The 23,348-nt window shown below is 36.8% G+C and overlaps 1 protein-coding gene across 3 annotated transcripts in view; it reads left to right on the top strand.

The window, feature by feature from the left end:
• The window catches only part of fbl (pantothenate kinase 3 fbl), a 176,394-nt gene that overhangs the window by 131,893 nt on the left and 21,153 nt on the right, over positions 1-23,348 (top strand). For all 3 annotated transcript variants that reach the window (XM_090371941.1, XM_090371940.1, XM_090371942.1), the window contains exon 7: positions 1,984-2,107. In XM_090371941.1, coding sequence (XP_090228067.1) covers positions 1,984-2,107 — 124 coding nt within the window. The remainder of the gene's footprint in view (positions 1-1,983; positions 2,108-23,348) is intronic.

Genomic DNA, 23,348 nt, shown 5'->3' with positions numbered 1-23,348 from the left:
CCCTGGAGCAGTATGGCCTTAGTTGCTAATGCTCCTAAAAACCAAATAATAACAATAATAACCAACAAGTGATGAACCATCAGCGAGTGTGCATTTAGTTGATGACGATGAAAGATAAATGTTCTTTAACATTTAAATGACAAATAAATTCTTTATTATTATAATATGCCTGATTTTAAAGGCTATGTTTTCATTTTTTGATATAAATATATCATTGTTTAAGCATAAACTATTGTTTTGTTGACATTACTTTTTTATTTAACACTATGGTCATATTTCATTGTTTGGAACGTAACCCCCGTTTTTAATGTCACATCTATGTGAAATAAATTCCCACTTTACGAGCATGCGCTAGGAATGAATTAACTCCTAAATTTAGGAACTACCTGTATTCTTACCAGGAAAGATTGAAGTTGTGTAAATTACAACATCTGGAATTTAACTTTCTGTTTGGTGACCAAATTGAAGTGTTTAAGGCTGGGTTGAGTAAACTACATGGTGATGGTATTTTTACTCCCTTTTGGATGGCATGTATAGGGGGACATGAACTTAAATTGGAAAAAAGATGGTTGCAAAATGAAGGTGCAGAAATTTGCATTCAGTTGGAGAGTAATTGATTGTTGGAATAAAGTTCCACCTAGTGTTATAGAAGTGGGTAGATTGAATAAATTGAAAGATGGATTGGATAAATTATTAGAAGGAATGGGCAAGTGAAGTGGTTAAAAAGTTTATTAGTTTTTATTTTTTGGCTGATGCTGTATAAGAATGCTTCCATACATTATTTTACTGCTTATATTGAATAAACCAAAATTATAAATAAGAATAAAATTATATTGTAAAATGTAAACCTAATCTGATTTTTAAAAAATGCACCAACAGAACAGAGACCCATTTGTGTGGAAGCAAAGTAGTCAAAGACAATTTGAAAACTAAACCTTGTATTTCACCTTTTGGGAATACATCATGGTGAATGGAGTGTCATAAGCGTGACCCAAAATGTGCCAAATATTTTTCAGGATTTTCTTCTTCAATGGACAGTAATCTGAGCCAGCTATTTATATTGAAAAATAAACAACTCATTGTAAAACATCATGTGGGATAGGTATAAGAGGTGGATAGTTTTGGAAGCGAAATGAAAAAGAATAATCATGAACTTCCTGTAGCTTGCAGATTTTCATAATGGCTTTGGGAAATAAAAATTAGAATTTAGTAAAGAAAAATGTAACAAGGCAAAGATTAAAAGTTTTTTACTTGAAATCAATTTCATGAACATGGAATGTTCCAAGTGAAAAACTTTAATATTTTCTGTGTTATTTGTTTCTTTACTAAATTGTAATTTTATTTTAGGGAAATCTGAGACTGGAAAATTTCCTGATTCTTCTCCATTGTATTTCAGGGTAGTATAACACTTCATTCACTGGGATGCATTTCCAAAAGGTGGAATACAAAGTTTGGTTTTAAAATTATCTTTTATTTTAAAGTTTAAGCCGTACAAATGGTTTGGTTTTACGGGTGTATTTTTTTAAAATTGGGATGGATTTATCTTTTTCAATATAATTTTGTTCTTATTTATTTTGGTTATTTATTTATTTACTTATATTGAAAATTAGTTTTTCCCATTTAATATGAATATTCATTGGATTACTTGAATATTGGATTAATGAATATGAATATTCATTTGAGACTGAAATATGCCAGGAACCTTGCAGTTTTTTGTTTTTTTTTTATAATTTTAAAAGACAATTTCCACAGAGCAGCAATCTGAAATACCACTTTTTTTTTTTTTTTTTTTTTTTTAAATAACTGTACTGAATACTCCCCTTATGCAGTCTTTACATTATCAGGGTTCATTCATACTGGGAGTTCTTGTTACTAATTCATAAGAGCAAATATAATAAAATTTCACAAAGTAATACAGTATGTAATGTTACTAACTAATCTGGATTGGTCTTACCTCAGTAAAATTTATTTTTTAATGCACAGTTTTGGAAACATGATGTCTAGAGAAAGAAGAAATGTAGCTGCCAAGGAAGACCTTGCCAGAGCTACACTAGTAACTATTACAAACAACATTGGTTCTATTGCTCGATTATGTGCAGTGAATGAGGTCAGTATACATATTTTTGATTAAAACATTTTAGAAATGTTGGATATATATTGATAACTACAGGAACTCCCTGACTTACATAAGGGTTGCGTTCCATGGAATGCTATGTAAGTCGGAATTTCCCCCATGCTTGTGCAGCACTCACAACTGTGCTTGCTGAATTGATTGAATCAAAAAAGAAATGTTCGATGAACATGTAAATAGAATTATTTATTGTATTTATTCAATTTTTTATCTCATGCTCAGGAAAAATTACAAAACTGTGCAATTTAAAAAAAGTTCAAAATTATAAATTTACAAAAAAAAGAGCAGACAGGCATAATATCAGTAAGTTTTACCTCTCGAGCATCGTTACCAGAATCAACGTCTTCAGCTGATAAGTACACCGCTGCAGAGGTTGACAGCTGTGGAAATTTAGAAGGGGTCAGCCGTTCAACTTTATGAAAGAACATATTAATGGATGACTGGACGGTGGCTTTTTTATTTGTAGATGCCTTTTTAGCAAGCAAGCATATCATTCATATCTCTGTTAACTTTTAAGAATCATTCACTGTCAGGATCCATCTTCTCAAACCTCGCCATTGTCGATGCAATTTCACGAAACACCATTGCCATCTCTCTCTGGTGATGAAACACCTCGGCTCCTCTTGGTTCATCTTGAGCTTCATCAGCATTTTCTTCTTTCACTATCACTGCCTGCAAGTCAATAAGTTCTTCGTTAGATAATTCCTTCTCTTTTTCCTCTATTAACTTCTCCATGTCTTTGGCATCAACCTCCAACTGAAGTAACTCTGCAACCTTTACAGTCTTATCTGTAACCTCTTCATATGATTTCTCATGGCATACATCACAGCATAGCATGGCATATGTATTTTTCGAAGCCTTTCACGTGCCGTGGGCATATTTTCTTCCATCCGCCATTAAACAACTATTAGTAATTTCCACCCAGGCCTTATTAATGTTTAAGATGCCGTGGTAAATATTGTAAGATTTCCAAAAGTATCTTAATGTAAAATTTTTCTCATCGTCTACTGCAGACAATGTCCGAGCAAATGTTGTGCATAAATAGTATGCTTTTAAATGCGAAATAACACCTTGATCCATAGTTTGGATGGGTGAAGTCATGTTTGGCGGTAGTAATATGACTCTCACGTTCAAATTGAAATAGTCTAGATGTGTAGGATGTCCAGAAGCATTATCTAATAGAAGCAGAATTTTGAAAGGAACGTCGTTGTCTTTACAATATTTTTCAACCTTGGGAATGAAGCAGCATTTAAACCGATCCTCAGAGAGAGAGATACTGTTATCCATGCTCTCTGGTTCGATCGGAAATGCACGGGTAGGGTGGCTTTATTGATGCCCTTAAATGCACGAGGATTTCCAGAATGGTACACAAGCAGTGGTATTAATCTGTAATCTCCCACTGCATTAGCCCCAAGAGTGTGGCCCTATCTTTTGACGCCTTGAAACCTGGCATTGTATTTTTCTCTTTGGCAATGTATGTTCGACGCGGCATTTTTTTCCAATACAGAGCAGTCTCGTCGACATTAAAAATTTGCTGCGTTGAATAGCCAGCCGCCTTCATCCATAATTTTTTCAGCACATCACAAAATTTCTCTGCAGCTTCAGAATCGGCACTGGCAACTTCACCGCATACTTTAATGTTTTGGAAACCAGCACGATGCTTTAGTCTATTAAACCACCCGTTACTTGCCACAAACTTGGGTTGGGTTGGGATTCGCCGTACTTATCCTTAATATCTTCATAAATACTTGTTGCTTTTGCTTGAATGGTCATTAGACTCAGGTGCACTCACTTCTGAATTTGATTTTCCATCCATATTATTAACAGCTGTTCTATCTTCGATATAGCACCTGAATGCTGTTTTGTGATCACTATTAATCTAAAGTGCGTTGATCCTTTGACATTTTCTTTTATACGTGCACTGTCCTTTAAAATAGTATTCACTGTTGAAGCAACGAGACCCTTGCAATAGATGACAAACTTTGTCCTGCTTTGTACTTCTTTATCATTTTCATCTTCATTTCTAAATCAATTTTGTTTCGTTTCATGGCACTACAACCAATTGCACTTTTCATTGGTCGCTTTCCCTTCATCATTTTAATACGTAAATAGGAATGAAGAGAAATTTCTGAAAATTTGTTTTTTATATGATTGAAGATTTCAGTGAAGGGGAACACATTTCACCATAATACAGTAACGTGAAAACCCACAGAATCCAGTTATCGGGATTATCGCATATGCAATAAGATCGAGTTTACTACCTGTTCATAATTAGATGCACTAACGGAAAAGCCCAATAAACCGGAAAGTGCAAATGTTTTTATTGTTTTATGGTCGTGACCTCCAGAAACATGCTTTAGAAAAATATCACAAAGGTGTTCAAATTTGATTCTTATAATGAGAACATATAATAACGATGAAAGTAGTGCAATTTCCATTATAAAAATGACCTTTTAGAGAAATAAATAGCTTAGTAAAATAGCAAAATTTTCAACTTCCAAGGAAGTGGAACGAATTACAAAAAAAAAAAAAAAAAAAAAAATGTGTTATTGGGTTCACGTTACGATATTTTCACGATACCTCCATTTATTCCTATGGGACGCAAAATACGTTTCCACGATTTTTTTAAGTTTGTATAGGCCGGCAAAGACTTACATAAAGTCGAATTGCAAATCGAGCATTACGTAAGTCGGGGAGTTCCTGTATTGCCTTTCTGAATTTTAAATTCAGATAAGCATAAATTGAATCTAGTTTTATTTTGTTTTTACCATAAAACACTAACCAACCAACCAAAAAAACTCAATGGAACTATAACAAAAATTCACTACTGTGCATGTCACCTTTAAATTTTACATCTCAATCCACTTCCTCAGAAATTTTTTGAAGAATCAGGGGTAATTCATATACTACAGGCATGCACATAATCCATTTTGTTTGCAGCACTAAAAACCAAAATATATGATTACTGATGATACAGAATGTATGATTTCCCAACACAAATGCAGGGCATCTGTGTCGGGAAAGAGAGAGAGAGAAAGTAACAATGAATGTGCTTCGGAGAAAAACTTTTACAATGGAGAATTAAAAAAATAACTATTGAGATTTCTGAAAAATTTCACAATTTCTTGCATGTAATAACAGATTGCTGAATTTCATTTTTGCTGTTATAATATTCATGCAGCTCAATCCATATGAGTTGCACTTTAAAACAAAAGCTGTGTTGTTTAGTATGTATAATTATACTTACCTATTAGAGAGAAAGAGATATTGTTGTGCTGCTTAATTTATTATTTATTAATTTCTTTTTTTTAATAAATATATCAATTTTTTCTTATTTAATAAATATTTATTAATTAATTTAATAAATATAGCAACTCAATTTATATACACATAAATTAAGTTGCTATATTTGCAGAAGCGATTAACCACAAACTACCTTAGGAGATAATTTTATTGCATATCTCCACATTTGAATTGGAAAATTTTAATGCCCTATAAATTGTTGTATGTTGATGATACTTTCCTTACATGGAACTGTGGTGAAGAAAAGCGCAACTCTTTTCATGAACAGTCTGGACATACTTATTAAATTAGCAGGAGAGAAACATTAACAAATCCATTCCTTTTTCTGTATTTGAATGTCTGTTTTAAGAACAGTATACTTAATATCTCAGTCTATAGAAACCCTACTGATATGCTGTCAGTTTTAAACTTTCATTGTAATCACCTCAGGTCAGTCACAATAGGGATAATAAAAAGCATGACTCTGAGAGAGCTCAGTTTGCTGACGAGGCTAGTGGGAGCCAGACACATTTAAAGCCACTAAGTGAACTTTTTTTTTTTATTTATTGATTTGATATATAACTTGATTTGTAACTTGTTATTTATATATAACTTGATTTGTAACTTATTATTGATATATAACTTGATTTATAACTTATTATTGATATATAACTTTTGATTTAAATTTGAGTGATTTGCTGATTAAACTGGTGCATTTATTTTTTACTCGGCTTTGTAATTGCATAGAAAACCACAGTTGATTTCTGCAGGCATTGAATTGATAATAGCATTCAAATCTGCCTCCATTGTTTTTGTATCAATACAGCAGATATTGGTAGTTTCTACATAACTTGTAGCATAGTAATCAGTATCAGCAGAGGATTATAAATAATAAATTATAACACAACTTACATGATTTAATAATTTAACTTGTCACATAGATTGTAACGTGGGGGCCAACCGGGCTAGCCGAGTGGGTAAAGTACCTGCCCGGCAACCCAAAGGTTGCGGGTTCGATTCCCGCCTCGGGCTTGGATCAAAGTACTGCAAAAAAACCTTGGGAGGCGCAATATGGCCACAGAAGCCGATGCGCCAACAACTATCAAAAAAAAAAAAAAAAAAAAAAAGTAACGTAGGACAGTAATATTCGTAGAGCTTTTAGAATCAGTGATTTGGCATAGATAGCTAGCAGAGAGTTCGAACCACATGGGTGACAATAGATAGTTAAATTTATTTATATTATAAATACTTAAGATTTCACAAATGTAATTTTTTAACTAAATACATATAACAACTTAGATTTTACAAATGTAACATTATAAATTAATACGTGTAACTTGAGAGGAGATACGAAATTCATATAATGTAACGCGGAGATAATACTCGATACTGAAATATATATAGTATTATAACTGTTTTGGGATATAAGGTTAGGGTTATATTTTTGTATTGAAATTTTATTTGAAATTGAATCAAATCATGACTCAGACCAGAGCAGCAAAGAAAAAGGCTCAAGCATATGGGAGTGCTGTGGCTCAGGAGAGAACTGAGAGGGGGGAGGGGAAACAGTTGTCCTCTGAATCACAGCCTTTTAAAATGTACTGCTTGTTTGATGTTTGTGGAGCAGTCAGGAACAGGACATTATATTGCCAAGAGAATGTCTTTGTTTATGTGCCATGTAAGGAGTGTGAGGAAATCAGGCGACAACTCAGCATTGTTATAGGCCTATATGAGAGCTTGAAGGACATGGTAGATGCTCTTGAAGGATTTAAATTGAGGGGCCCATCAAGCTCTCAGCTGCCCAAATCAATGCCAGAGCTTGCACTTCAACATCACACAACACAGTGGCAACCCCCCCCCCCCCAAGGCAGAATGTGCTGGTCTCGCAGGAACTAGTTTTTGTCTGTAACTCTATTGTCAGGGAAACAGGGAATATATTGTGCAAAAAGGATAGGTGGAACAGGACCAGGGTATGTCTACCAAGGACAAAGGTTAATGACGTTGTATAGCAGATATCATCTTTTAAGGGCACAAAAGGTGACATTGTTGTACATGTTGGCACTAATGATAATAAGAGTAGTAGGACAGCAGAATTACTTAACAAGTATAGGTCAATGTTTAAAAAAATCCATGAGTTAGGGTTGAATTTGAAAGTGTCTGAAATTCTGACCAGATGCGATAGGAGGGAGTATATGATGAGAGTCTTGTTGATCAATTCGGCCCTGAAGAGATAGTGCAAGGCTCAGGGGGAGAACTGAGGGGGGGGGATTTTAGAATTTTTCTCCGCTGGGTCTGTGCTTTCTTAACAGGAGAGACTGCTTCTACAAGAATGAGATTCACTTAAATAGAAAGGGTGCAAAAATATTTGCTGATATTATTGAGGCAGTGTTAGGTGGATCGGAAAACTGCTAGCTTGGGGGAATACACGGACTAATAGATTAACAGTAGCTGCTGGCAGAGGTGAAAATGACTCTTCTAGTGCTAATAGTTCCATACCTTCATTAGAGAGGTAAGTAGCAATTGGAAGTACATCTGAATTTTTTCTTATTTAATAAATATTTGTATGTTTCTTTTGGAAGATCTGTATGTTTGTTGGTTATCAGCATCAGCCAAAAAAAAAACACGTACCTCTCATTTCACCTATTCATTCCCTCCAATAGTTTGTATAATTTTTCCTTGAATTTATTTAAACTATCAACTTCCACAACAACAGATGAGGTGTTTGTTCCAGCAATCAACCACCAGCTGGCTAAAGGCACAAATTCATTTCTTTGTGCCCACTCATATGTGGTCTGGGCAAGACGAAGAATCCTATCAGCATTGAGTTTGTTCAATACAATCAAAACCTTAAATACCTCAATCCACCTTATGCATAACTAGTCTCCAGACACTGCAATTTGCAGAACTGAAGCTTTTCTTGGTAAGAGAATCTCCCCTTTGTTCCCCTCACCAATCTCACTGCCCTTCTCTGTATTTGATTCAGCAGCTCTGCATCCTTCCAAAATGAGTCCTCCAGACCTGTATGCAGGACTCAAGATGTGGTCTGACCATTGCCTTATACAATAGGATAATCACCTCCTTATCCCTGCTAGCAAAATTTCTGTATATCATTGACAAAACCTCATGAACTGGCCTGGAAGCCTGTTTGCATTGCTCAAAGAGCCTCATATCTGACTGCACAATTACCTCAGGTCTTTTTCATTTTCCATTACCCTGGGTGTAGTACCACACAGTTGGCATGTTACTCTGGGTTATTGCTACCCATATGCAGTACTTTGCATTTGTCAATGTTAAACTTCAGTTGCCATTTCTCAGCCCATATGCCTAACTTTTCTAGATCCTGTTACAGTAGTGTACTGTTATTAACCACCTGTCAACCTTTGTATCAATTTGCAAACTTGGACGTTAAGCCTGATATGTCTTCTTCAATATAATTGTTAAATTTAGAAAACAACAATGGACCCAACACCGAACCCTGGGGAGACTCCACTAATAACATTAGTCCATGAAGGGCAATGTCCATTGATTACCACGGCACCTCTGTAGCCAAGTGGGAAGGAGCAGCAGTGTGTAGCACACGCTTCTTGATTAGACCGGGGTTCGAGCCCGTCACCACCAAATACGGAGGATGCGGAAAGGTCAGGGAATGCCTCCTCATATCCCGGAGCAGTATGGCCTTAGTTGCTAATGCTCCTAAAAACCAAATAAACAAACAAACAATCATTGATTACCACTCTCTATTTTCTCCCACTCACCCATCCCTTTATCTATAGCAGCAACTTTCCCTTAATGCTGCTATAGATAAATTTGTACAGCAGTCTTTTATGTGCAACAGTATCAGAATCTTTCCTGAAATCCAAGTTTATGATATCAATATTTATTTTCATCCAATTCCTTTTGAAATCTTTTAAGGGAAAACCTTGTCTGGCTCAAATTGGTCAGACAACGTTTCTCCTTAACAAACCTATGCTGTGCTTGAAGTATAATTGCAGTCTAGATAATCCTGCATTACTTCTTTTACCAGTGATTCCATTATTTTCCCTTGAACATAAGTTAAACTAACAAGTCTGTAATTACTTGTGACATCCTTTGATCCTCCTTTGGGAATTGGGGATACATTTGCACATTTCCAGTCCGCAGGGAACCTTTCTTGAATCTAAGGAAGCTCATAATTATAGCTAAGGTTTTATTAAGCAAACTCTTAATTATTATGAGAGCATCCATAATCCGTTGCTTAATATAATTGGATAAATCCCATCCACTCGAGGTGCCTTTCTTACATTTCATTTCAACAATTTATTGCCAGGAATGATGTTTCTCATATATGAATACAAAGAAGCAGAAAGTAAGTTCAGTACACCATTTGCAAGATTAAATTGGTTGTATAATTCAGTCCAATTGAAATGGTGATTGAGTTGAGCAAGTATTTTGCAGCTATCATTATTGTTGAAACAACATTATGCCAAATGGAAATAGTGAAGTTGAGTTGAATTGTAAAATAAACGGATAAGTGACATGATGAAAAGCTCCTAACCAAAAAAGTATAGAGGATGAAAGAGTGAAGCCTCAGGAGTGGATGATACACATCTAGTTATACCGAAAAATATGGCAAGCAAATGCACCCAGCTGTTAGTAATGTTAATGTGACCTGGGAATCATGAGGGTGTGGAACCTTTAACACCTAAAGAGCTTAAACCTTGGACTGAAGAAGGCGCCAATATCTCTCAGATCCATAAAGAAGCCTAAGGATTATTCCTTTGAAGACACAATACTGGACCATCTCCACAAGAATCATTTACTCTCTGGCTGAAAGCAACTTTTTGCACATCTATCCTGCGGCCATCTTTTTTATAATTTGTCTCCTTGTGTGTTGTCTGAGAAAGAGTAAGGATGCCGGCATTTAGTTTTCTCAATCCATTTAAAGAATTAAATGATTTAATGAAGTCTCCTCATAGGTGCCTAGTTTCCAAGCACTTCAGTTTGCATAACTGAAGTCTTTTATGGTAAGAGTAACTATTTGTACTGTTGGCTAATCTGGTTGTCCTTCTCTGCACCCATTCCAAGAGCTCTGCATTATTCATAAAATATGGCTTCCAGACTTGTTTGCAGTGCTTAAGATGTGGTCTAACCATTTTCTTATACAATATGGGATAATCACTTCCTTGTACTTTTTGGCAGAATTCCTGCATATCATTGACAGAACGCCCCTGTGAACTGTCCTAGCAGCCAGTCTGCACTGATGAAAGTTTTTCATGTCAGACAGTACACATACAGTCTAACATGAAGTACAGTACTGTGCATAGTACAGTTACTCCAATTACTTTCATGTACAGTTACCTCTAAGTCTCTTTCATTCTCCACCATCTCAAGAGTATTACCACCTCATTAGTATGTTTTTCTGGGATTACTGCTGCCCATACCTTGCACTTATTAATGTTAAAACTCAATTGCCACTTCTCAGCCCATCTTCTTCCAAATTTTTGGAAAATGTTGGTAATTTTTTTTCCAAAATATCTGCCTAAGCCCATATGCCTAATTTTTATAGGTCTTGTTGCAATATGCCTTGATTCCTTTCACTAATCACTCTGACAACCTTTGTATCATCTGCAAACTTAAACAGTAAGCTTAATTTGCCTTCATCAGATCTTAAATGAAATTTACTTTCAGGAACCATGTTGTGGAACATTAGAATAAATTGCCTATAGTAGCTGAGGCATATATTTTAGAAAAATTCAAGGAAGAATTGGATGAGCACTTTTTGACAATGGAATAATACAATTCCTCCTCCCCCCAAGTAAATGCAACATGAGATTGCTTCCTTACATCATTATGCCATTTTTAATACTAATACCAAACACTTTTTTTTTTTTAATGGAAAAAAAAAAAAAAAAAAAAGCAGATTCTATAATTACAGACTTAGCAGCTTCTGTAATTACAACTCTGAACACTTTACATTTGGCATTTAGATTTTTTAACATCAGTTGGTCCCACTGGAAAGAGTTAAAATTCCTGAGCCCATTATAATCACCTTTATGAATACAAAATCCATTCCTTTTTCCTATATCAATGGTTACTTCTCTGAATAAATATAGCATACTGCATATTTCAATAAAAGCAATGCAAGAATCAGTTCCACCTCTCATTATGGATGCCATTAGGCTATTAGTGTATTAGAAAAGCACTTATCCAAAAAAACTGCTGAAGCTGAGAGAGTAATGCCCCAGGTGCAGCTGATGTACATCCATTTATACTGAAAAAGGTTGCAAGTGAGTGCATGCACCCACTAGTAATGTTAATGAGATAATCATTAGATTCAGGAATCATTCCCTTGGACTGGAGAAGTACTAATGTTTCTTCAATCCATAAAGGATTCAAAGAATCAATGGGCAGTTACCGACCAGTAATTTTGTCTTCTATGGTTGGTAAGATTACTACATCTATGGTTAAAGATATGATATAGAACCATCCTCACCCCCCAAAAAAATTAGATAGTTCTGGGTTTTTCAGTCTACACACATCATTGGCTGTTACATACCCTATCTTGAAGATATTTAGAATTTATTTCATATTTAAGGAAAGATTCCAAACTTTTTCAGCATTTTCATGTTAAAGAATCCATTATTATTAAAAATATTAAGAAGCAAAATATATGTATGCAGCATTCATACAAGTAAAGAACAGCCTGTCCCCAACATACATAGTATGTTCCAGGACTTCTTGCGTAAGTCGATTTTTACGTAGCTTGGGAATGACTAATAAAATATTGCTACTATTTCCGTGATATGCCAAAATTACAAAAACAACATAATATCCTCAGAAGAATGAAGAAAAATAGTTGTTAGCATTACCATTAGTAGAGGCATATGAGGCAAGAAAGCAAGCTTATGCAGCATCAGCCAAAAAAAAAAAAAACGCTCCCATTTCGCCCCCTCAGTTTGTTCCAAATACCTGTCCAGCTCAGCCTCAAATTTGTTTAGACTATCAACTTGGTTGGTGGAAGTCTGTTCCACTGCTGGCAAAAGGCAGACTTCCACACATCTATCCTACATCTGTCTTTCCTCAATTTGAATTTATGCCCTCTCGGGTAATTTTTCTGAGCAAGAGGACGAATCCCATCAGCATTGAGCATGCTCAAACCATTCAAGGCTTTATACACCTCAATCAGATCACCTCACAGGTGCTTAATCTCCATACACTGTAATTTGCAAAACTTAAGCCTTTCTTCATAAGAGCAACCCATTTGTTCCATTCACTGATCTTATTGCCTTTCTCTGTACTCATTCCAGCAGCTCTACATCCTTCTTAAAATGAGGCCTCCAGACCTGTATACAGTACTCTGTGGTGTAGCCTGACTATTGCCTTATACAAGGGGATAATCACTTCCTTATCCCTGCTAGAATAATTCCTGTATATCATTGACAAGACACCATGAGCTATTCTTGCAGACCGTCTGCACTGCTCAGAAAACTTCTTATCTGCCTACACAATTACCCCCAGGTCCTTTTCATTCTCTACCACTGTCAGTGTGGTACCACAGAGTTTATATGTTACTCTGGGATTACTGCTTCCCATATGTAGTACTTTACTTTTGTCAATGTTAAATTTCATTTGCCACCTCTCAGCCCATCTGCTCAACTTTTCTAGATCCTGTTGCAGCAGTGTACTGTCATTAGTGTCATTAACAACCCTGCCAACCTTCGTATCGTCTGCAAACCTGGACATTAAGCCTGATATACGATCATCAATATTGTTTATAAATACACAAAACAACAATGGACGCAATACTGAACCCTGAGGGACTCCACTAATAACATTAGTCCATGAAGAGCAGTGTCCATTGATTACCACTCTCTGTCTTCTCCCACTCAACCATCCCTTTATCCATAACAGTAATTTGCCTCCAATGCCACACTGCTCTAATTTGTTCAGCAGTCTTCCATATGCAACAGTATCAAAAGCCTTTGTAAGATACATATTTGGTATTAAAGTTGTTCGCTGCATCCACTTCCTTTGTGACCACATCATAGTATCCAATCAAATTGGTCAGACAAGACTGCCCCTTAACAAACCCATGCTGAGTTTGAGCTGTAACTGAAGTCTTGTCTAGATGATTTACAGTGCTTCCTTAACCAGTGCTTCCATTAATTTCGCTGAAACAGAAGTTAAACCAACAGGTCTATAATTACTTGTCGCTCTTTGATCTTCCTTTGTGAATTGGGGTCACATTTGCACATCTCCAGTCCATGGGTACCTCCCCCTCAGTCCAAAGAAGCGCTCATAATTATGGCTAAGGGTTTACTTACTTCCTTTGCTGCTCCTTTAATATAACTGGATAGATCCCATCCACCCCGGGTGCCTTTTTTATGTTTATCTTTAAACATAAACAATTTTATGTTTATTTTCAATTTCTCCTCTACTTTCCTCTCAGTTATTACAAAATCATCTAGCTCACTGCCAGAGTTTAATTCCCCTCTGGCATTCCCCTCCCTGAATAACTCCTCGGGTGTGAATGTAGATGCAAAATACTCATTTAGTTTGTTAGCTACCTGAGCAGGATCATCAACAGTTGAACCATCAATATCCAATGCACCAATCTGATTCATCTCTTTCCTTCTAGAGTTTACATAGGTAAAGAACTCTTTGCTGTTTTTCTTCGCATCCTTTGTCAAAGATTTCTCGTAATCTGCCTTTACCTGCCTAATCTCCTTTGTGACTTGGTTTCAGACCAGCTTATATCTATCATAGGCTTCCATGTCACCCATTAATTTATATGTATACCATGCATTTTTCTTCTCTGCCATGTGTCTCAGTTCATCTGACATCCATTTAGGCCTAAACCTTGAACAATATTTCTTAGTTGGTATCTAAAGCCTAGTAGCTTCCAAGATAAATTCTTTGAATATTTCCCATTTTGAATTTGCCTTTGGTAACATCATCAGTTGGTCCCACCGTATTGAATTTAAATACTGTCTCAGACCGCCGTAGTCGCCTTTACGAAAGCAAAAACCCTTCCCTTTACCCCTGATGGTAGTTACCTCTTTGAGTAAATCCTGCTTCAGTACAGTGCGATTACTGCCACCTAGTGGTTCCTTTATCTGCAGATTCTTAATGCATGAAGAATCACTACTGATAATCAGATCAAGAGTATTATTTCCTCTAGTTGCCTCCTGAACATGCTGATGTAGAAAACAATCATCCAATAAATCCACAAAAGCCTTGCTAGTGTATGAGTGACCAACCTACAAATTCCAGTCAATATCTGGGAAATTAAAATCCCCCATTATAAGACTCGTTGATTTATTGACCCACTCTATTTCCCTGTACAGTTTCTTATTATACTCATCAGAGTCATTAGGCCTATAACACACTCCTACTCTCAATTTTGATCTCCCAGTGCTTATGTCACACCAAACTGACTTGACACTGCACTGCTCAGCGTTGTTGACTGGCTTCACTTCCTTGGATTTCATGTGTTTCTTAACTAATAGCATAACCCCTTCTCCCTTCCTATCCTGTCTATCCTTCCTGTACACACTGTACTTCCCAAGTTCCAGTTTTGCATTCCTTATATCTGTGTGACACCACGTCTCTGATATCCCAACAATATATGCCCTTGGTGTTTTGAGCAATACCTCAAATTCATCAAATTTATTTACCAAACTCCTAGCATTGGTGTATACGCAAGTATACGTGCACCTGTTCGTATTATTAGCTACCCTAACACAACCCATGTGTTTACTTGTACGTCACTGACTCGTAGCAGTCTCTGAAATACCCTGCATTTTGTTTTCCAGGCTGCTGCTCATTCCAGTAGAAGCAGTGCAAGAATCACTTTCACCTCTGCCAGTGGCTTACTGTTAATACAAAGGGTACTAGGAAAGTTTTGCAATATGACGCAACAATGAATCACAGGAAGCTGCTTGTTGCTGCATGTTGAGACATGTTCATATGTGCATAGTAGCCGCCGCGCCAAGTCGAAGCGCGCCTCCGTAGCCAGGTGGGAAGGAGCAGCAGTGCGTAGCACACGCTTCTTGATTAGACCGGGGTTCGATCCCGTCACCACCAAATACGGAGGATGCGGAAAGGTCAGGGAATGACCACCGCATATTCCCGGAGCAATATGGCCTTACTTGCTAATGCTCCTAAAAAAAACCAAATAACAAATAATAGCCAAGTCGATGGGCTCAGTTATTCATTAGTAGTGAGAGTGTAAAGTGCTTGCGATGGCATCGTGGTCACGAAATGAGATAAGGACAGTTTTGCGGTATAATTCCGTGCGTGGTTTAACCATAGACCAGTGCTTAGAAGAAATGACTCTTGCACTAGATGATGATTGTCCACATCGTACAACGATATTCAGGTGGTATAGAGAATTCCAAAGGGGAAATTTCACTCTGGAGGATTCTGAGAGGCCGGGAAGGCCACGAACGTCAGTTACGGAGGAAAACGTTACTGCTGTGAGGAAAATGCTTGACGAAAACAGGCGAGTGACCTACCAACAGATAGAGGATACTTTGGGCCTAAATGCACCAGCAATTCGTTCGATTCTGCAAGATCATTTGCACGTGAAGAAACTTTGTTCTCTCTGGGTGCCGCATCAACTGACTGAAGAGCAGATGACACGACGTGTGACTTGGTGCCGGGAGATGTTAAAAAAGTTTGACAAGGGACAATCTCGGTATGTGAAAAACATCGTGACAGGTGACGAGACTTGGCTGTACTATTACGATCTGCCGACCAAGGCTCAAAACAAAGTTTCGGTCTTTGATGATGACGACACACCCGTAATTGTCAGAAAATCCCGATCTGTAAAGAAGAAAATGATAGCTGTATTTTTCAAATCGAGTGGAATTGTGGAACGTGTCGTTTTGGACACGCAGAAGACAGTCACAGCTAAGTGGTATACTGAACAATGCCTGCCTAAAGTCATTGGATCTATGAAGAACCTGCGGCCAAAGTCAAGAATGGACACCTGGTACCTCCATCACGATAATGCTGCAGCTCACCGCGCCAAAGCCTGCACTGAATATTTGACCACGACAGGACTGAAACTTCTCGAGCACCCTCCCTTCAGTCCAGACCTTGCTCCCTGCGACTTTGCACTGTTCCCACATGTGAAAATGAAGCTAAAAGGGAGGCGGTTTTCCAGTGATGAGGACCTTCTACGGGCTTGGGACAACGAGTGTGCTTTACTCCCTAGTGAAACTTGGCAGAACTGGTTTAAAGATTGGTTTCGGAGGATGGAGAGGTGTATTGAATGTAGAGGAAATTACTTTGAAAAAATTAAATAAACAAAGCTGTATTGAAAAACTTTCCTAGTACCCTTTGTATATTGGTCCTTGTATCCCCCCCAAGCTAGCAGTTTTCCGACCCACCTAACACTGTCTCGATAGCATCAGCAAAATTCTTGCACCCTTTCTATTTAAGTGTATCCCATCCCTGTAGAAGCAGTCATGTACCATAACAGTTAAAAACTTTAACTAGGGACAGCGGTGAAGTATCATCTAGATCAGGGGTTATTAACTTGGTGCTAGTGAACACCATTATGCTCTTTAAAAAATAAATTTTGCTCATGACCTATCCTAAAATGGGTGCTCGCGAGCACCTTCACTGAAGCTAAAAAATTTATATATAAATCTTTGTATTTAAAAAAGGTGCTTTCTATTTTTCAACTTTCTAAGATATTCTACAAAAATCCATACCATTCTTCATTAGAAAATCCTTTCTTTTGTTAGTGATTCAAGGAAAATTACATATTTCGCAACGTTTTAATCTGAAAAACAGTCAAGGTTTGACACTGATGATATTCTTAAAATTTTTTCTTATTAATTATTGTTAATTTGACATTTATTTAGTAAGAAAAATGTTTGCAAAATACTTTGAGAGTACAATCATTGTTGCCATAGTGTCGCTACAGACCAAGGATACTGCCTCGTGCAATTCTAATTTTCTGGTTTGAACAGGTTTCTGCTGGGTTTTGTTCAGTTGCGCTGCTGCAATAGGTACCATATATGTATAGTGCTGACTTTTAAAGGTGATGAAAGTGTTATAGTAAGAAATCTTTTGATTTTGTGTGCAAATGCTTAAATGTATTTTCTTTTAACAGATTTAACTAAAGTTACTTTTCAAAATGGATAAGTTTTTAAAAAGAAACCAAAACGAACGTGGTGAGGAAAAAAATGATGCATTAGTACTACCTTCGCAGTCATCTAATTTAGACCTACACGTTTCAAATGCGAATAAACAAAAAAATTAAAAAGTATGCATTTCAGTCCTCTTGGGAATATGATTATTTTGTAATAGATAATAGTAGTGGAACTGGTGTAATTTGCTCATTATGTCAGGCAGGTTTGGATAGCAGTTAGAAGTCGAATTGAGAAAAACATTAGAAACATGCCATAGGAATTTTCATGAAGCTTTTCCCAAATCTAGTGATATTAGAAAAGCTGAACTTCAAGAAGAAAAAAAAGAAACTTGAAAGACAGAAAAATATTTTAAATTTGGGTCAAGCTAATAGTAGTAAAGTGTTAGCGAATGAAGTTCCATTTATTTTATCAAATATGATTGCAAAGAATTCATTGCCTTACACTAATGGTGAAATAATAAAATATTGTGTAGTGTCATCATTAAAAGTGTTTGTTAGTATCTTACCAGAAAAACAGAATGTTACCTTGATTAGCTCTGCCAAAAATATTTCTTTGAGTAATCATACAGTTTCAAATTGAGTTTATAAAATGGCAGATGTAATATTCGGGCGCCTCCGTAGCCAGGTGGGAAGGAGCAGCAGTGCATAGCACATGCTTCTTGATTAGACCGGGGTTCGAGCCCGTCACCACCAAATACGGAGGATGCGGAAAGGTCAGGGAATGACCACCGCATATCGCAGAGCAATATGGCCTTAGTTGCTAATGCTCCTAAAAACCAAATAACAAACAAACATGTAATATTCAATGAATTATTAGGGAGAATCGAAAGTTGTGTATTTTTTTCACTAGCACTTGATGAGTTGACTGATGTTTCGGGCCTATCACAACTCGTGCTTTGTTCATTTGATTCAACATGATGGCAGCTGTGAAGAAGATTTTTTTGGTGATTGTGCTGCTTACTGGTCATACAACTAGAAAAGATATATATGACGCACTAATGAAATTCCTTACAGTGCACAAAATTGATATGAGTAAACTTTTATCAATTGTTACCAATGGTGTGTCTTCCATTATAGGTAAAAACAAAGACCTTATTGCTTATCTTAATACAGATGAAAGGGTACTTAATTTTGTGCATTATCACTGTTTGATTAATATTGAGGCCTTGTGTTCACGAATGAAAGGTCGAAAAGAAATTAAGATGTCATGAAGTCATTGTTAAAGTCATCAACCATTTTATTGCTAAATCCCTAAATAAGCGACTTATAAAAATATTTTTGGAAGATCTTCAAGCACTGCATTCTGATCTTATTACCTATACAGAGGTTCATTGGCTCAGTCATGGAAAGGCGCTCTCCAGAATTTGGGAGGTGTTTGAAGAACTGAAAGCTTTTCTAATAGAAAGCAATAAAGAAAACCCTTTTAAAATGAAATTTTTACTGAAGATTTCAAGATTACACTTTCATTCATGGTTGACATCTTCAGCCATTTAAATTAGTTAAATTTGAGGCTACAGGGAAAAGAAAAATTTGTGGCAGTTTTATACGAGGAGATTATTGTATTTGAGAAAAAACTTCAAATGTTTCAGAATAAAGTTTTAAAAGGAAATTTGCTTCATTTTCCTACTCTTCAAAATGTCTGAAGGAAACTGCTGGGGAGTGCCCATTGTTTATAATGAATGTAATCAAGACCTTAGTGACCAATTCCAAGAAAGATTTGAATCCTTGAAAGGGCACCTCCCAAAATTTTAATTAATGATAAATTAGAGAAATTTTGAAATCAGTAACTTTGAACAAATTTTCAATCAAAATGAAGTAGCAGCTACTGAGTTAGAACTTGTTGATATGCAGTCGTGTTTAGCTCTGAAATGTCTTTTACAACACAAAACTATTTTAAAATTCTGGGGTTCTTTCTACTGCAAAAAATTTCCTTTATTATAAAGAGAAGCATTCAAAGTACTTTCTATGTTCGGATCAACGTACACATGTGAAAGTGCTTTTTCATTAATGAACAATGTCAAAAACAAAAAAAAAGGACAAGATTGTTGACCTCACATTTGGAAGAAAATTTGCAGTTATCTCTTCATAATAGAGAAATAAATTAAATTCAAAAATTTGGCATCATCTCTTCAAAGTCAAGATTCACACTGATAACGTAATAAATATTAACACCCAAAAATTTTAATTGAGAAATATAATTCTTGTATGCGTAATGCGGCTAAAAAATTAATTAAAATATAAATTTTTAATCTTTAAGCAGAAAATTTTATATTTTAATATATGGTGCTCACACATATTGTAAGCTGCAAAATCTTGCTCGCTTAAAGCAAAAGGTTAAGAAACCCTGATCTAGATATTTAGGATGACCAGGAGCGTTATCAAGGAGCATTAATATCTTAAAAGGATAATTCTGTCAGATAAATCTGACATTTGTAAGCAACATTTTTCAACTTCAGTTTCTAACACATTTAGAAACCATTCTTCGAACATGGTTCTTATCACCCAGACCTTTGAGTTACCCCTCACTAAGAGCATTACCCTGTCTTTGGAAGCTTTAAACTCAGACAACTTTTCTTCAATTGAAATGTAAGTCCTACTAGGTGTTTTTTTCCAAGGAAGGCTGGTCTCGTCCACATTAAATATTAGTTGTGGTTGTTATTGCTGTTTGGTTTTTTTTTTGGGAGCATTAGCAACTAAGGCCATATTGCTCCGGGAAATGCGGTGGTCATTCCCTGACCTTTCCGCATCCTCCGTATTTGGTGATGATGGGCTCAAACCCCAGTCTAATCAAGAAGCGTATGCTATGCACTGCTGCTCCTTCCCACCTAGCTACGGAGACGCATTTTTTGTGGAAAATAACCACCACTTCTCATAATCTCATCAGATTTATTATTATTATTAGCATATGGTGTAAGGAAGCCTAAGGCTTATGCTGCACCAGCTAAAAAAAAAAAAAAAAAATTCTGAATTACCCTGAGAGAGAGAGAGAGAGAGAGGGAGAGAGAGAGAACAAGAATCAGAAGGGAATCACCAAGAAAGAGAAGAATGATGGTATTCAGATCAGGACCCTGGGTGTGCCAAGCCTATACCCACCAGCTGTGAGCCCCTGGGGGTTAATTTTTGTACTTGAATTTTTCTGCAGCCATCTGTGCTTGCTGCTTCACCACTTATGGCAATGTTCTGATATCTGCATCTCTTACAGAACCTATCAGACCATACATGACTTGCAACAAAGGTGGGTTCAGTATCGTCACTCTTCTTCTTAAAATCCTCAAAAATGGCACAAACCTTTGTTTTCATGAGGCAGAGGCTTAAGGGGTTGTGTTTTTGGATCTGGTCTTCCATCCACGCAATAAGTAACTTTTCCATCTCGCTTAATTATAGTTGACTTTATTGGTGCCAATCCCTTCACAATTTCATATATATTCTGTCTTTGTCCTTTATTATTGTGTTCATTGTTGATACTGACAAATCTAATTTTTTTTTTTTTTTATGAAAACCCAAACAGGAAAGGTATTAGAACCTATAGTACTTAGTACTGTGCATTGGTTACAGATTGAGAAGACGAAAGAAGATATTTTTTGACATTAGACTTGAACTTCTTAGGTCAGGAAATACATATGAAGGAAGGTTGTTCCAGAAAATGGCAGTTCAATGAATAAACGAGGAAGATGAAAAGTTGGTTCTTTGAGTTTGAAGTTCGACAGTAAGTAGACGTTGGCTGGTGGCGGCACGTGTTCGAACTGTTTTGAAAGAGAGAGTGGGAATTATAGAAGCCAATACAGAAGAAAAGTGCCCATGGAAGTATCTGTAGAAAAGGCATGCAGCAGAAACAGTATGTATATGAGACAGAGAGTGGAGAGACACTGTTAGAGATGAGTCATTAATTAACCTAACTGCCCTATTCTAAATGGAATCTGGAATCCTGAGAGAGGTTTTCGGGGCACTGTCCCAGACACGGGAACAATATTCCATGGTAGGGGTGGATTTGCGATTTGTACAGAGTGAACAGCTGTTTGGAAGAAAAGTAATGCCGAGAGCGAAAGAGAAAACCAAGTTTTTTGGATGCAGAGGACGCAATATTTGTAAAGTGCTTGTGCCAAGAGAAATTAGAAGTCAGGGTAATCCCCAAAAGAGATATATCATCTTGCCTAGATATCAAAGTGTCACCAAAGATAAGCATAGAAACAGAAGAATCCTTTTTGTGAGATATAAGACAGGACCAAGTTTTAGAAGGATTGTAGTCAACTAAGTTGTCTTTGCCCCACTGGAGATCGGCATTTAAGGAGTTGGTAGCAGATATTCAAGAAGTTGAAGCTGATTGAGTAGGGCAAGATTTGTCAAACTGCAAAGTGGAATGCAATGTGCTATCATCAGCAAAACTATGGATAGGATTTCCGGTCAATGGAAGAAGGTCATTAATATACAAGAGGAAAAGAGTGGGGGAAAGAACTGAACCTTGGGGGACACCAGCATTAGTGGAGAAGTTAGAAGACAGAGCCATCTACCATTAGGGCACCTCCATAGCCAGGTGGGAAGGAGCAGCTGTGCGTAGCACACGTTTCTTGATTAGACTGGGGTTCGAGCCCATGACCACCAAATATGGAGGGTGCGGAAAGGTCAGGGAATGATCATCGCATATCCCTGGAGTAATATGGCCTTATATGCTAATGCTCCTAAAAACCAAATAACTAACTAACTAACCATCTACCATCACCCACAGTGAGCGATCAGAGAGATAACTGGATAGCCAATTAAAAAAAAAAAAACAGTTAGCAAACATGATCGAAAGCCTTTGAGATGTCAAGAGCAGCTGCTTCTGTTTCACTCAATGTTTCCATTGAATTTGTCCATAAATGGGTAACAAAGCCAGAATATCACCAGTGTATGGACAGTGACGGAATCCATACTGGCGATCGTAGATCAGACGGAGGGTTTCTAGATAGTTTAAGAGTTGGCGGTTAATTGATTTCTCCATTACTTTAGAAAGGGTAGAAGTAATTGCAATGGGATGATAATTGGATGGGAGGGATTTGTCACTCTATTTAGGAACTGGCTGGATATGAGCAAATTTCCAAGTTGAAGGAAAAACAGCTTTGGAATAAGAAAGTGAAAAAAGGTGGCAAAGAACAGGAGTAAGTTTGGGAGTGCAGGTTTTGAGAACAAGTGGACCTGGAGCATTCTTAGCATCAAGATTCGTCAAAATGACATCTTTTTGACGGAACAACACAGGAGGCATTGAATAGATCATGCTGGAAATGGTGGGAGGTGTTTTACCAGGATCATTAATACACGAGTTGGAAGAAAAATTGGATGCTAGTAGGTCAGCTTTATCCTTAGCTGAAGTGACAATAGAACCATCTGGTTTTGACAGAGGTGGGACAGAGCAGAGATGGGCAAAAGTTGTGGCCAGTAGCTTTGGCAAGAGACCAGAATGCTTGGCTACCATTAGGGCAAGAAGCAAGTTTTCTACTCTTAGCCTGTTCAAAATCTAGTTTGGACTGATTAATAACTGCTTTACAATTGTTGCAAGCTCAGGTGTAGGAAAAAATGAACCTGAAGAATTGGAAACAAGCCAATTGCACATTTATTGGAAAACCAAGGTTTAAAGGACGAGATTTTAAGGTGGAATAAAGGATTCCATTCCTACAAGAATAATTTCAGTGACACGATCTGAGCAAACATTGACATCAGAAGTTTTGAAACAGTAAACCGACCAAGGAAAAGAAATGTCGCAGGTCATCCCATTTTGAATTCTTGTAATGCCAAAAAACACGAGGTTGGGAATAA

This window comes from Mastigoproctus giganteus, chromosome 4 (assembly GCF_048544385.1).
Source record: "Mastigoproctus giganteus isolate SK-2022 chromosome 4, ASM4854438v1, whole genome shotgun sequence".
Classification (NCBI taxonomy): Eukaryota; Metazoa; Arthropoda; class Arachnida; order Uropygi; family Thelyphonidae; genus Mastigoproctus; species Mastigoproctus giganteus.
This window is presented reverse-complemented; position numbering and strand designations above follow the sequence as displayed.